The sequence below is a fragment of the Eutrigla gurnardus genome, assembly GCF_963514095.1.
Source record: "Eutrigla gurnardus genome assembly, chromosome: 24".
Classification (NCBI taxonomy): Eukaryota; Metazoa; Chordata; class Actinopteri; order Perciformes; family Triglidae; genus Eutrigla; species Eutrigla gurnardus.
In genome coordinates this window covers 4,741,350-4,754,948 of record NC_139935.1, presented here as the reverse complement: position 1 = coordinate 4,754,948, position 13,599 = coordinate 4,741,350, and the positions used below count along the sequence as shown (strand labels likewise).

The window sequence follows — 13,599 nt, the reverse complement described above, 5'->3', positions numbered from 1 at the left end:
TGCTGCTTCGAGGAGCCACGCTCAAGAACACCGAGCACATCTACGGTAAAATCACCCCGAATACACAGATATGCAAAGTTTCTTTTTCCAGAACTTTTGTGTCTGTAAACTCGATGACAAAGACCACAAGATACGATTGAAAGCTCTGGAAAAAGACGTCGTTTTGCTGATGAATGAAGTTCTCTGCTTGACGTTCGCCTCCCTTTTTAGCGGTCGCCATCTACACCGGCATGGAAACCAAGATGGCTCTCAACTACCAGTCCAAGACTCAGAAACGCTCCGCAGTGGAAAAGTAGGCGCGCCCTCTTTCTTTCCTTATCATAAACATATACATAATGAATGCGACCATATAGGATTTTATCGTTGATCGTCGTCGTAAAAAACATGATAGACGAAGTGAAAAATAAGTTATTTATGGAGGGAGAATTTACGATCTTCTTATTACAGATTGAGTATCGGGATAATTATTTTGGCCAGGATCACCATGGCATTGACATTTTCATATCGTTCCATATTTGTTTTACCAATCTATTCTCCGTCTGCTCTCTCTGACACCCGGATCCCTTTTCCCTTTCGTCTGGCGCCGACATGCTCCTTCAATTCAGATCGTAGATATGACATTTGGTGACGGTGTAGGCCTGATTAACTCGTTTGGAAATGCATTCGTCTTTCTTTTGCCAAAACGGGGCCTTGGCACGGAGTAAATGCTGGCAGTTAATGTCAGCTGTTCCCTTTAACCAGTGGAGCAGCTCTTTCTGAATCCATGCATAAAGCGCCGCTCGTTGTCTCCCCCTGCAGGTCAATGAACGCCTACCTGGTGGTGTACCTGTGCATCCTCATCACCAAGGCGTTCATCAACACGGTGCTGAAGTACGTGTGGCAGGCCGACCCCGACAGAGACGAGCCCTGGTACAACGACAGGACGGACGCAGAGCGGCAGAGACACATCGTGAGTCTGTTCGTTACCTTCAATCTGGAGGGGGAAAAAAGATGTCTTCATCATCCTCTCCGTCCTCTTCCTCAGATGATCAGGGCGTTCACGGACTTCCTGGCCTTCATGGTTCTTTTCAACTACATCATCCCCGTCTCCATGTACGTCACCGTGGAGATGCAGAAGTTCCTGGGCTCCTACTTCATCATGTGGGACGACGAGATGTTCGACGAGGAGCTGGGAGAGAGAGCCGTGGTGAACACGTCGGACCTGAACGAGGAGCTGGGACAGGTAGCGCCGAACGTGACCGCGCCGCGCAGAGAAGTCCTTTGTCGAGATACGAAGCGGGAACACAGAGCTGTTATCCTGCTCTCTTCCATCCAGGTGGAGTACGTGTTCACGGACAAGACGGGGACGCTGACGGAGAACAACATGGAGTTCATCGAGTGCTGCGTGGACGGACACGTTTACGTCGCTGATGCCATCTGTAACGGACAGGTAGTGACTTCCTTGGGTTCCATGAAAGGCGTTATATAAATTCAAGCTATTATTAGTACTTTACTATATTTTAGACACATGTCATCTGTTATTTAAGTGTATTAAATGTGCGTTTTTGCCAGGTGATGCCCGGTGCAACAGGTATGGACATGATCGACACATCGCCAGGTCCCGGGGCCAGGGTGAGCATCGCCTCTGTGTGTGTGTGTGTGTGTGTGTGTGTGTGTGTGTGTGTGTGTGCGTGTGTGCGTTGGGGTAACACCATGTCGACATCCGGCCACAGGAGCACGAGGAGCTGTTTTTCCGGGCGCTGTGTTTGTGCCACACGGTGCAGGTGAAGGAGGAGGAGACGGTGGACGGGATCAAGCACGGCATCCACCAGGGCAAGTCCACCTCCTTCTACATCTCCTCGTCTCCAGACGAGGTGGCGCTGGTGGAGGGCATGAAGAGGTGGAGCACACACACACACACACACACACGTTTCCAGTGAGAATCCGACTGCTGAATGTGGATAAATCCATCAGCACACATTAAGCGTGACTCCTGTCTGTGCTGCAGACTCGGTTTCACCTATCTGAGACTCAAGGACAGCCACATGGAGATCTTGAACAGGAACGATGAGATCGAGAGGTGAGTTTGTCCCTTTTAAACCTCTGCGACAATCAGCTTTTTTCAGAAGTTACTTATGATATAGTGCTTCTTAAAATGCTGGTTTCTGCGTGCTGCCATACTTGCATAATTTAGAGCCGCTGTGATCCGCATTGTTGTAACATGATGTCATCGCTCTAAACAAGTTCTGCTGAAAACCAGAAGCCTCCCGGCTGTGAGTGTAAATTTAGTGCAGCGATGAAAACCTTTATTGTTTTCAACTTTGAAGCAGATGATCTGTTTGAGCAGGATTTAAAGTTTAATGTGACTCCAGGATAATTAGTATGGCTTCATTTGTGTTTTATTATTTTAAAAATGTAGGTTTCAACTGCTGGAGGTTTTGACCTTCGACTCAGTCAGGCGGAGGATGAGCGTCATTGTCAGGTCCAGCACCGGTAATACACTCCAAACTGTCAATGTGCACGTATACGCTCAGGTTTATGTGTATGGTTTCTTTCTTACACACGTGTGTGTGTGTGTGTGTGAGCAGGTGAGCTCTATCTGTTCTGTAAAGGTGCAGACTCCGCCATCTTCCCCAGGGTTGTATCAGGTAAAGTGGACCAGGTCCGAGCTCGGGTGGAGCGCAATGCTGTGGTGAGAGAACACACACACACACACACACACACACACACACACACACACACACAAACCAAAGCACTTTTCTATTGGATCATTAGGTGGAAAAAAGTAAATTTCTCTATTGATTCTCACCCTCTCTCCTCCAGGAGGGTCTGAGGACACTCTGCGTGGCCTACCGGCCTCTGAGTCCCGAGCAGTACCAGGAGGTTTGCCACTTGCTGAACGGGGCCAAGCTGGCGCTCCAGGACCGAGACAAACGGCTGGCCGAGGCCTACGACCTCATCGAGAAGGACCTGATCCTGCTGGGGGCCACCGCTGTGGAGGACAGGTGGAGGATCTCTTTTTGTTCTGTTACGAACCAATCTAAATGTCTGCACTTCAAAGCACTAACTCTTTATCCGTGCTGCCCCACTTCTGAGTTGAGGACAAGAGGCAGTTCAACCACTCGCTGCTAAAGCAATTACAGTGCAGGCTGAACAGGGATTGTTAACCCAGAGGCTATCGCGAGTCAACTCCTCTTGTAAGTGGCAAATGGACCTGCATTTATAAAAGCGCTTTTCTAGCCTTTTTCGGCTCCTCAAGGTGCTTCACACTACATTTAGTCTATTTTACCCATTCACACACTGACGGAGGAGCCGGGATTCAAACTCTTCCGATTGGAGGAGCAGAATTAAAAAGGATCCAAGCATTGTTGAATGAATACCTATAGATCTTTTCTCCTCGCCCGTGTTTTCCTGCAGGCTCCAGGATAAAGCGGCAGACACCATCGAGTCCCTCCACAAGGCGGGCATGAAGGTGTGGGTGCTGACCGGCGACAAGATGGAGACGGCGTCGGCGACCTGCTACGCCAGCAAGCTGTTTCGCCGCAACACCCAGATCCTGGAGCTGACCACCAAACGCACCGAGGAGCAGAGCCTCCACGACGTCCTGTTTGACCTGAGCAGGACCGTCCTGAGGCAGCAGGGAGCCATGACCCGGGACTCCTTCTCTGGGTGTGTGTCTGCCAGCTTGTAGTAAACGCTTTTTGAAAGATCTGTTTCATGCTTTAAATACTAAAAGGTGTTCTGTTTGTCCAGTCTATCAGGCGACTGTACTGACTACGGTCTGATCATCGATGGAGCCACCCTGTCTGCGGTGATGAGGCCCGCCCAGGAGGACTCCAACTCAGGGAACTACAAAGAGATCTTCCTCGAAATCTGCCGCAACTGCAGCGCCGTGCTCTGCTGTCGAATGGCGCCGCTCCAGAAAGCACAGGTGCAAACACCGCTGTGGATATTCCTCTGAAGACGTCCACGACTCAACCAGCGTTAAAGGTCCGATACCTCTTCTCCCCGTATCCCTAGATTGTGAAGCTGATCAAAGCCTCCGCGGAGCACCCGATCACCCTGGCCATCGGAGACGGAGCCAACGACGTCAGCATGATCCTGGAGGCTCACGTCGGCATCGGTTAGTACTCCACCACGCTAACTGTTAACACGCACCTGAAAGTCAGCACTTACACCTCCCTCACTGCCTGCACGCTTCACCTGCTTCACCTGCTTCCCCAGGCATCATGGGTAAGGAGGGCCGTCAGGCGGTGAGGAACAGCGACTACGCCATCCCGAAGTTCAAGCACCTCAAGAAAATTCTGCTTGTCCACGGACACTATTACTACATACGCATCTCTGAACTCGTGCAATACTTCTTCTACAAGGTAGGCTTTTAGTTTCTAGGCTTTTGGAAAAGGTGGGACAGGCATTCTAACAAAATCTATTAATTGCAGCAAAAGTAATATTTGACTATTTTGTGAGCGAGAAACAAACTAAAATCCCTTCTGCAACTACTTAATTTCTCATTTCTTTTCCCAGAATGTCTGTTTCATCTTCCCCCAGTTCCTCTACCAGTTCTTCTGCGGCTTCTCGCAACAGGTAGGCGAACACACACACACCGCAATTCAAAGAGATGAAGGATCGCCAGAAACGAACTGCAAACACTGGAAATGCTCTTGTGCCCCGTCTCCCCAGCCGCTGTACGACACGGCCTACCTGACTCTGTACAACATCAGCTTCACCTCGCTGCCCATCCTGCTCTACAGCCTCATAGAGCAGCACATCAACGTGGACATCCTGAAGAAGGACCCGTCTCTCTACAGGTTCGTCTGTTCTCCGTCATGTAATAACAGAAGGAAGAAAAGTATTTTCAAAAGCAAAAGTACTCAATAAGGCTCATAAATGTCCTCAGCTCATCATCGGCGATGCGTTCATGACTTATTGCACGTGAAGGCTGAATCTAATTAGAATATTTGATCGCAGTCATTTCTGGTTAAGGTCCTCCTCGAGGCAGCTAATGTAGTATTGATCAGCGTGCGAGCCGCTCCACGTGAGTCACTCATGGTGCATCGCTCTCCTCTTGTGTTCCGTCTTCAGAGATATTGCTAAGAACTCTTTGCTGCGGTGGCACAGCTTCGTTTACTGGACCGTCCTCGGCGTGTATGACGCCATCGTGATGTTCTTCGGTGCCTACTTCCTGTTTGACAACACCACCTTCACCAGCAACGGACAGGTAACGCCCACGCCGCTTTGATCCAGCAGTAGATCTACAGGCTGCATCATTTTTTTTTTTTGAAATTGTGTAATTTGTCATGATGACACAGTTCTCTTCAAAACACATCTATAATTTGCTGCTTGCCATTTGTATTTTTCAGTAATTTTCAGTGAATTTATGCGCATAAATTGTGTTTTCTGTGGTTTCTGTGTTAGGTCAGCTGTTGTGTTCCTTATGTGAAGCATCTAAGACAGGGTTCTTACTCGTCGCCAGTAAATTAAAACAGTAACAAATGTACTCTAAAATCTGGCCGACGTTCTCCCATCCACATCCAAGACGCGGCAGCATGGCGGGTTTCCATCTTCCTCTGTGTTTCTCTCTTGGTTTTTTCAAGCCGCGTTGCTCTCCAGTTGCTTTTACTTTTGTGTTGATTTCTTTTATCCTCCTCCAGCCACAAAACGGTTGATTTACTTTCTTATGATTTCTCTTCTTCTGGCTTTCTTCCTCTTCCTCTTACCTTTGTGTTGCTCTTTCTTTTTTGCTTCTCTTTCCTCCTCCCAGCTAATGACAACCAACACACAGATGGTAAGCCTGTCACTGTCTCTCTGTCATCCCCCCCCGAGTTCAGTTTCCAATTTCCTGTCTGGTCCCGTCACACAGCCTGATACCGAGCCATCATCCATCCACCCTTCATCTCACGACCAGCCCTTTGTGCTTGTAGATACATCAGCTGTAGGCGTTTTGTGTGGTGATCCGTGTTCATGTGAACAGTTATCAAACGCCTTGACTGTACAGGCTGTGTGTGTGTGTGTGTGTGTGTGTTACAGTCTACTTCCATTACAGGGCATTTTTTTTCTTTGAGAGCAGAGCAACATTGTCACATTTACGGTTAATCTCCGAGCCATATTTATAGGTTTGGTGCCATCAGGATGCAAAGAAGTCGGTAGTGATGTTTTGAACCTGGAGTTTCAGCACATTCTGCCATTAAATGTTTGGAATTAAAAATATCACTTTCTGTAATGCGATGAAATAATACGATGGATTATAATCGTAATAACAGCCCATAATCTCTGTAATTCTGCTTTGACAATAACGAACCAAACATATTTAGTGTTTCCTCACACTGTGGCGCTACAAAGTTACATGTTATAATGTGGAAGGATTATTATGGATAATTACGTCATTAAGTCACCTCATCACCCATCAGGCATCTGTCCTTCCCCTGTCTGAGCACCCTGCCATCTGTCTGATTGATTGATTCCTTATTGAATACCGAGTTCATCGCTGCTGACCAACACTAACATGTAGAGTGATCTCAAATGATCCGAGTGCATCCACGTGTGAAATTCATAGAGGATTATATTCAAGAAGAATGTGTCACAAGCAGCATGTGTTGTTTTGCCTCTGCAGATGTTTGGAAACTGGACATTTGGGACGCTGGTCTTCACCGTGTTAGTCTTCACCGTTACATTCAAGGTAACAAACGTTCGTCAAAGTGAGCTATGACATTGGGCAGGTGGAAGGTTTCCCTTCAGCTCTCACCTCTCTCTTCTAGTTGGCTCTCGACACTCATTACTGGACTTGGATCAATCATTTTGTCATCTGGGGCTCGCTGATTTTCTTCGTGGTCTTCTCGCTGCTGTGGGGAGGAATCATCTGGTAAGATAACAATCCCGTTGAAGCTGAAACCTATAAAAAAAATGTTTTTAATTTGTAATTGTTGCTGCCTCTCCTCCAGGCCCTTCCTCAACTACCAGAGGATGTACTACGTGTTCATGCAGATGTTGTCCAGTGGGCCGGCGTGGCTCAGCATAATCCTTCTGATAGCGGCCAGTCTGCTGCCAGACGTGCTGAAGAAAGTCATCTGCAGGGCGCTGTGGCCCACCACCACTGAATGCATACAGGTGGGTGCCAACGCAGACATGCTGTGAAGTGTGTATTTATTGTTTTTGTTGTGTAAATACTCATCAAATTAAATCCCTCAAGCTCAGGTACAACAGCGCCCTCTACTGTGCATATTCCATAAACCGTTTTAGCCGATTTATCCTCGAAACTACTTGACTTTCTGAAGAACGACACACTTTCTCTCAGCACTTTTTTGATAACTGATGGTGCGGTGTGTGTGTGAAATGTCTAACTGCAGATGTATGCAGGCGTCGGCTACGTCCCGACTCTGTTGGATGTAAGTCCGTAAGCCTCTCTGTCTGCGTGGAGTGGACTTGATTTCTAAATCAACACTTTTCTAATTTGCAGTGAGGTTTGAACTAAACAACCTTCTCTATGTCTATATTCCATTTCTTCCTGAGCTTTGCCTTCGCCCTCCTTATAACTGCAGCCTCCTGAAACGTGTCCGATCCTCTGAGACGGGCTTCCACCGTCTAAATGTTGCATTCATTTGATCATGTGGCATTTTTCTGTAAAGATCTGACTGATCCTCTCCTTGTTCACTCCTCCCGCTGACCTCCTGGTTCCTCTCTCCCTCCTCCGTCTGGGCAGACTAAGCGTCGGTGCCTTGTCTCCGAGCCCTCCACCATCTTTATGCTGTCTCAGACTTCCAGCAGAATGAGTTTCTAACCCGGCCCTCCTGGAGGTGACCCCCTGCCTTTCCTCTAACTCATGTAGAATCCCTCTCCCCCTCCATTTCCCTTCCGTCATCACTCTCCCCCTGCTACTGTTTTGCATGAATTGCCTCTCTTGTCAAACAGTCTGATTGCATGCCAGTGCATCAACATCTGGATTTACCCTGAAGAGTAAATCCAGCGTACGTGAAGTGACTTTCTTTTGTAACAGCGATGTTAAACTGTGTGTGTTCCAATGTGTACGTGGTAGACGCTTAATGTGTTTGTCTTTGGATACGTGTGTGTGTGTGTGTGTTTGTGTGTGTGTCCACAGCGTGTGAGGGGTAATAGAGGGTCTGAGAGGACCCTGACCTACCACAGCTCTGACTCCTTACTAGATGGAATAGCTGTCACAGAAGCCTAGAGTGCTCCAGCACGGTAAAACACACACCCTGCCACTGTGTGTGGTGTTTGGACTGGGTGATGGTGGGTGACGTTAACATCCAAGCGAAGGGGTTTACTCTGCCGTGGTGACTAACATGGATGTAGTGTGTGTGTGTGTGTGTGTGTGTGTGTGTGTGTGTGTGTGTCTTTGAGAGGACGTTAAAAGTCCGATGATGCCTCCAGGTGTCATTTAAAACACTTGCATCCTTGTGGGTGATTCTTTGGATGGAGCTGTGGCGCCCTCCAGTGGCCAGAAGTCAGAACATTCACGCATGTTTATTAGTCATATTTCCATTTGCATGGTTTGGTTTTGCATCTTTTTATGTTGTTGTTTTGGCATTACAGTATTCATCTGCATAGTCTTGTTTATTTACTTCGTTTGCTCGGGTTGCACTGCTTGTGTCCGAACAGGATGGACATGATGTTATCATCCCAGCTGGCCAATTAGATTAAAGACAACGCAGTAGTTCATTAATCAAATGATAGCATTAATTGAGTTGTCTGCTGACGCAGGTTCAGCTTACTGACAGAGGGAAGTGTTCTTTGTCTTTTGGTCCCTTCAGCCACGACTTCCCTTTAGATGAAGCCCACGCTTTATTCTCTTCTCCCAAATATCTGTGTAGTGAAGAATAGTTGATGGCTGATTTAGATCTGCTTTCCTACAGTCCAAACCCACTATGTCACCTCAGATATGAACTTAATGAAAACTTAATTTTGATTTCTGGCCAGCTGGGATAACAATGTGTCCTCCGGCTCTCTGTAGTCCGGTAAACTCTGTTTTTAGGTTTTAATCTCCTCTCTCTTGTTTCCCGTTCCTTCCTCTCTCCACACAGAATGCTGATAAACTCTACAAGGGCCAGCTGTCCGAGTTCACCCCCCTGGCGTCTCTCCATGCTCCGTCCAAGGCGGGCAGCCGCCGGCGAGGCTCGGGCAACCAAAGGATCGCCCCGAACCCTCGAAGGTCTGAACCCTTTCACAAGAAAACCATGTTCACACGCTGGCAAAGAACGCCAGACTACTGCACCTTCACCCCTCTCCTCCGCTTCACCGATGGCTCCCGCCACTCGAAGCAGGGACACGCCTACAGCGGGGCGGGGCCAGAGACCGCAATCTAACTTATTTCCGTTTTTATATTCCTCTATTCTGGTATCCATTTGGGGTCAACGAAAGGAGTCGTTTAATAAATAGTTCCAGATTCTGACCAGGTCACTGGAAAGTACAGTTACACAAAAGTATTTATTCATGTCGCCGGCGTCGAGTAACGGACTACGATGCTAACAGGTACCTGTGATCCATCCGTAACGATGAAAGTGACCTCTCACGGCTGCTCACAAGTCATCCGCCGAGTCAGGCACAAAGCACTATGGGAGGACTCGCTCGCGCCGTAACGAGCAAAGGGCTCAGCGTGCTGATGTCACGGCGAACGGACTCCAGAGCTTTGATCTGTCAAATCACTGAAAAACATGTGCACTGGCCCTTTAAGTCCGCCTGCCTTTGATAGCTGGCAGCTGAAGTTCACTTTCCTAATATGAATTATTTGATGTGTTGTGATTGTGCTGCTGCTGAAGACGGTCACTTTCGACAGCTCTCTGACCAAAACATGTTCTTCCCTTCACTCCCTCCGTCTCTTTCTCTCTGCTCTGCCTCTCTTCAGGACTAACTGGTGTTGCCTGTGTGCAAACCTATTATCCCGAAACACTCCCTAGGACTCTACAACACTGTAAGCAGGGCTGTAGTCGGGGGTTGGAGAGGTGGCTCTGGGTCGGCCCTTTCTTTCCTGTTTAATTAGCGATTAATCGGGAGAGAAGGCCGACTTACGCCGCACATCCAACACTCCCGTGTAGGTAGTCTAGAGTGACAGATGTGTGTGTATCTGTGATAGCTGGCAGTCGTGTTAGTGTTGCATTCATGTCTTTAAAGCACTTTAACGGTAGACGCTCTTATATGTACCTATAATGCTGAATACAGAGTTTTTTATGGCTTAGAAATGGTAGAAATAGCGATGACTGCTGCTTCTCAATGCCTTAATGTTACCTTGTAAATATCACATTATCGTCCACCTTTGACCAAAGAAACAGAAAGACAATGACAACTAATGGATGGACTGTCGTGCTACGAGAAGAATATGGTAGTTGAAATCATCTGAAAAAAAACTAAAGTGCCCAAAACTGCTTGATGTCTTAAATAAATATGCAGTGTCTCTGAGATTGGGCTTAGTTTAGCTCAGTGTAGAGACTAGAAAGGATCAAATCCACCTGGCAGCATCTCTGAAACGGGGAGTCAGCATCATATTTACTGAATTACTGATTGTTTGCGACTTTTCCCAAATGTCAAACTGTAATATGCAACCTAATGCACCCAAAGCAAATTCCCATCCTTTCATTCACAGCATCTACAAGAGGGCGAAAGGGTCTCCTCTGAATTCTGTCTCACCCTTTTCTGCTCTGACAGTTAACCTCCCTGTCTTTCCTTCTAGCCGTCTGTCTCTTCCTCTCTTTCTGTCTGTCCCTCTCTGGTTCTCCCTGTGGTGAAGCGATGCTGACGTGGGAGTTATCCTGCCTCCAGCCGTCTGATCGCCCTCTTTCTGCATCCTCTCGGCCATCCAGTAAATCCATCCATCAGTGTGAGACAAGAGTAGAAAAGGACGTTTTGATAGAACCAAAGCCTTGCTGCTGCTGCTGCTGCTAGAGATTCTTTTAGCTGCTTTACATTAGGTGCCTTGTGGTAGTTTCTCCGTCTTTTGCTCGCTTCGTGGTACATTTCCGACTAATATTATATATTTGAATCATGCAAACGCGCCGCAGATGGCGGGCGAACGGATGCGTGACTGAGGAGAGACCGAGAGAACGGATACGTACGTATAAAAGTCAGCTTAAAGGACTGATTTGGAACAAACGCAGCACTGAAATGTTACATGTGACGCTCGATCAATGAAAGTGAATTACTTCTGTTTGTTTTTTTATTGTTTTTATTCAAAATGTGTTTATATGTCCAGGAGGGCATCTGTCTCTGCTATGTTCTTTTTTTTTTTATTGTTTTCTATTAATGTAATATTCATCTTTAGCCACTTTCACATTTATTTTAATGAGGTGGAAAACTTTGATCAATCAACGTTACAAAAAAAAATATCTGTTTGTTTCACCTTTAATTTATCTCTGAATTCGCAAGTTTCTGGTTTTCTATTTCAATATTTTATATAAAATGAACTGTAAAGGAAAGGGGTCAAAGGGCCTCAGAGGCTGATATGACACGACCTGGGCATCCAGAACCATCCACGTGGTTCGATACCTCCAGCTGAAATCTTGCCTTGCATGTAAATGAGTGTGGCCTCACTTCTTTATGATTATCCGATCAAACCAAAATATCCTGCACCTCCTTCTGTTGGGGAACAGTCCACACAAAGAAACCCCACCTGTTACTGTAGCACCTTTTTCTACGTAGGGTAGGGATGTTTTTTTTACGTTCTGGAGACAGTATTTAATGTGTGTCTTATTTATGTAGAAGAGCATTCGAACAACCAAACTTGACAAAACAACACTGGACGTGGATGTGTGTGCGTATAGATTTCTGTGGTGTTCGCTCGGATACACTCGTCTGATGATTGACACTCTGCTGTAGAAACGTTCAAAGCCATTAACGGTGGATTCAAGGTCTCGCAGTACCAGTCGCTCTTGTCCCAACTGTCCTGATCTTTCAAGAGCACCTAAACTGACAGCCTTCGAGCAGAATGTTACCGTTCTCCTTTGCAATGTATTATTAATGTACAGTGTTGTATTTCTCATAACTAACGGTATCTATAAAGCGCTGATACAGAATATATATATACATACAATATATAAATGTAGTTATGTTGATGGATGTACAGTTTTTGGGGTCTTTTTATATACCGTTTTTAACAGAGTCATATCAAGATTTACTTGCCAACATTTCCGTAGCTATCGATGGCAAACAATTGTATATTTGCTTGAAAATAAAGCCAGAAGTGGAAATATAAAAATCCTGTAATAAAGCTTTTTTTTTTTCTCTCAAGGGTGCATTTCATGCATCAGCCACAGGGGGGCAGTCGAGTACTTCTGACATTCTAAAGGTCCGAGTTGACACGTCGAAGAGTTTGGAGCGTCTAACCAAAATGTGCCTCCAACTAAACGACCGGTTGTGTTTTAAATGACAAATCAGGAAATGGTAAAAAAAAAAAAAAACATTTTTTTTTAGATTTAATGCATTCACCCAAAGTTGCTCCGGGGCTGCCGTCTGCACCGTCGGAGGACGTCAACGAGATTATCGATTGGATTCTCTTCATCCTTTTCACTTCTCGTCTGCGCTGATCTCCGCGTCCTCTCCTCCACAGCTGGCAGCCGATGAGACCTGCGAGTGCGTCTGACAAGGATGCAGAAATAACTAGGGCAACTGTCAAGAAAAGCTGCGGGGAGAAGGAGGAGAAATATGAAATGTAGCCTAGATGGCGAAGAGTGGCTGTGCATCTTCACCGACCTCTTTCACCTGCCTCGATATGGCTGTTTGTAATAATAAACTGCACTGACTCATTCAATCATTTTAAAACTGAAAGCAGAACGAGCAAAGTCTTATAACAACTTAGGCTATAAATATGCATTGTGTGTTCCCTTTAATGTCATGTTTACGGCGTGTTACTTGGTATAGATTCAAAAAAATATGTAGAGAGGTGGGAGGTGATTCAAGGTGCAACCATGTGCTTTACAACCTCTTCATCACCAATTTAGGCAGGTGTGTGTCGGGGCTGTCACAAAGTCTGCTCGATTTAAGATGAATTCACACCCCCGATCGTGTGAAAATAAGAGACGCAAATGGGACTGGCAGGGAAATCAAAGGCAGAAGTGTCATTTTCCATCCCATTAAAGAGTCAGACTCATTTGTATGAAACTGCAATGAAGCAACAGGTGGCTTAAAAATATAAGAACTAAATAGTGAACCTTGGGGGCTCCACAGGGTTCAGTCCTGGGTCTCCTCATCTTCTAGAACCAGCTAGTCCACAAAACGCGGCTCCCCAACACTTCACTGACTAAAGACTTTCCAATATATGCTATATGGAAATATGCTCTGATTTCATATGCACTGTGGATAATCTATAGATTGAAAGGGAGCTGATTTGTGTGGATTTATGTGATTACCAAACAATCTGCTCTCAACTAGTCACTTTGACAGCTGTAGTAACAACATGCGTGTGTCGCTGCACATGTCTGTACACACACACACACACACATTGTAGCTCGTCTTGAGGTTGTAATGTCAGTGTGCGTCTCTATTCGCAGCTTTAAATGGAGGGAGGTGATGGAGGCATTCACACGTGAAATCTACGAATTAGCTGTGAAATTGCTGTTATTTGCCACCAATTGTTTATGTCTCAGTACACATTGTGTTTTTCTGGAAGGGGGGGGACTC

General features: G+C 46.3%; 1 protein-coding gene across 10 annotated transcripts in view; it reads left to right on the top strand.

Annotated features, from left to right (window-relative positions):
- Window positions 1-13,217, top strand: part of atp11a (ATPase phospholipid transporting 11A) — a 28,135-nt gene extending 14,918 nt beyond the window's left edge. For 2 of the 10 annotated variants that reach the window (XM_084004590.1, XM_084004588.1), the window contains exons 9-31: window positions 1-45; window positions 211-292; window positions 799-949; window positions 1,025-1,222; window positions 1,316-1,429; window positions 1,552-1,611; window positions 1,713-1,879; window positions 1,988-2,059; window positions 2,399-2,472; window positions 2,568-2,671; window positions 2,803-2,984; window positions 3,397-3,648; window positions 3,733-3,910; window positions 4,000-4,102; window positions 4,204-4,349; window positions 4,504-4,563; window positions 4,660-4,787; window positions 5,062-5,197; window positions 5,741-5,764; window positions 6,590-6,655; window positions 6,735-6,838; window positions 6,918-7,083; window positions 9,015-9,829. The exon at window positions 1-45 is cut by the window's left edge. In XM_084004590.1, the coding sequence (XP_083860716.1) occupies window positions 1-45; window positions 211-292; window positions 799-949; window positions 1,025-1,222; window positions 1,316-1,429; window positions 1,552-1,611; window positions 1,713-1,879; window positions 1,988-2,059; window positions 2,399-2,472; window positions 2,568-2,671; window positions 2,803-2,984; window positions 3,397-3,648; window positions 3,733-3,910; window positions 4,000-4,102; window positions 4,204-4,349; window positions 4,504-4,563; window positions 4,660-4,787; window positions 5,062-5,197; window positions 5,741-5,764; window positions 6,590-6,655; window positions 6,735-6,838; window positions 6,918-7,083; window positions 9,015-9,296 (2,894 nt within the window). In that variant the 3' untranslated portion in view covers window positions 9,297-9,829. The other 8 variants (XM_084004589.1, XM_084004597.1, XM_084004595.1 and 5 more) reach the window with 7 other exon arrangements.
- The last annotated feature ends 382 nt before the right edge of the window (window positions 13,218-13,599 follow it).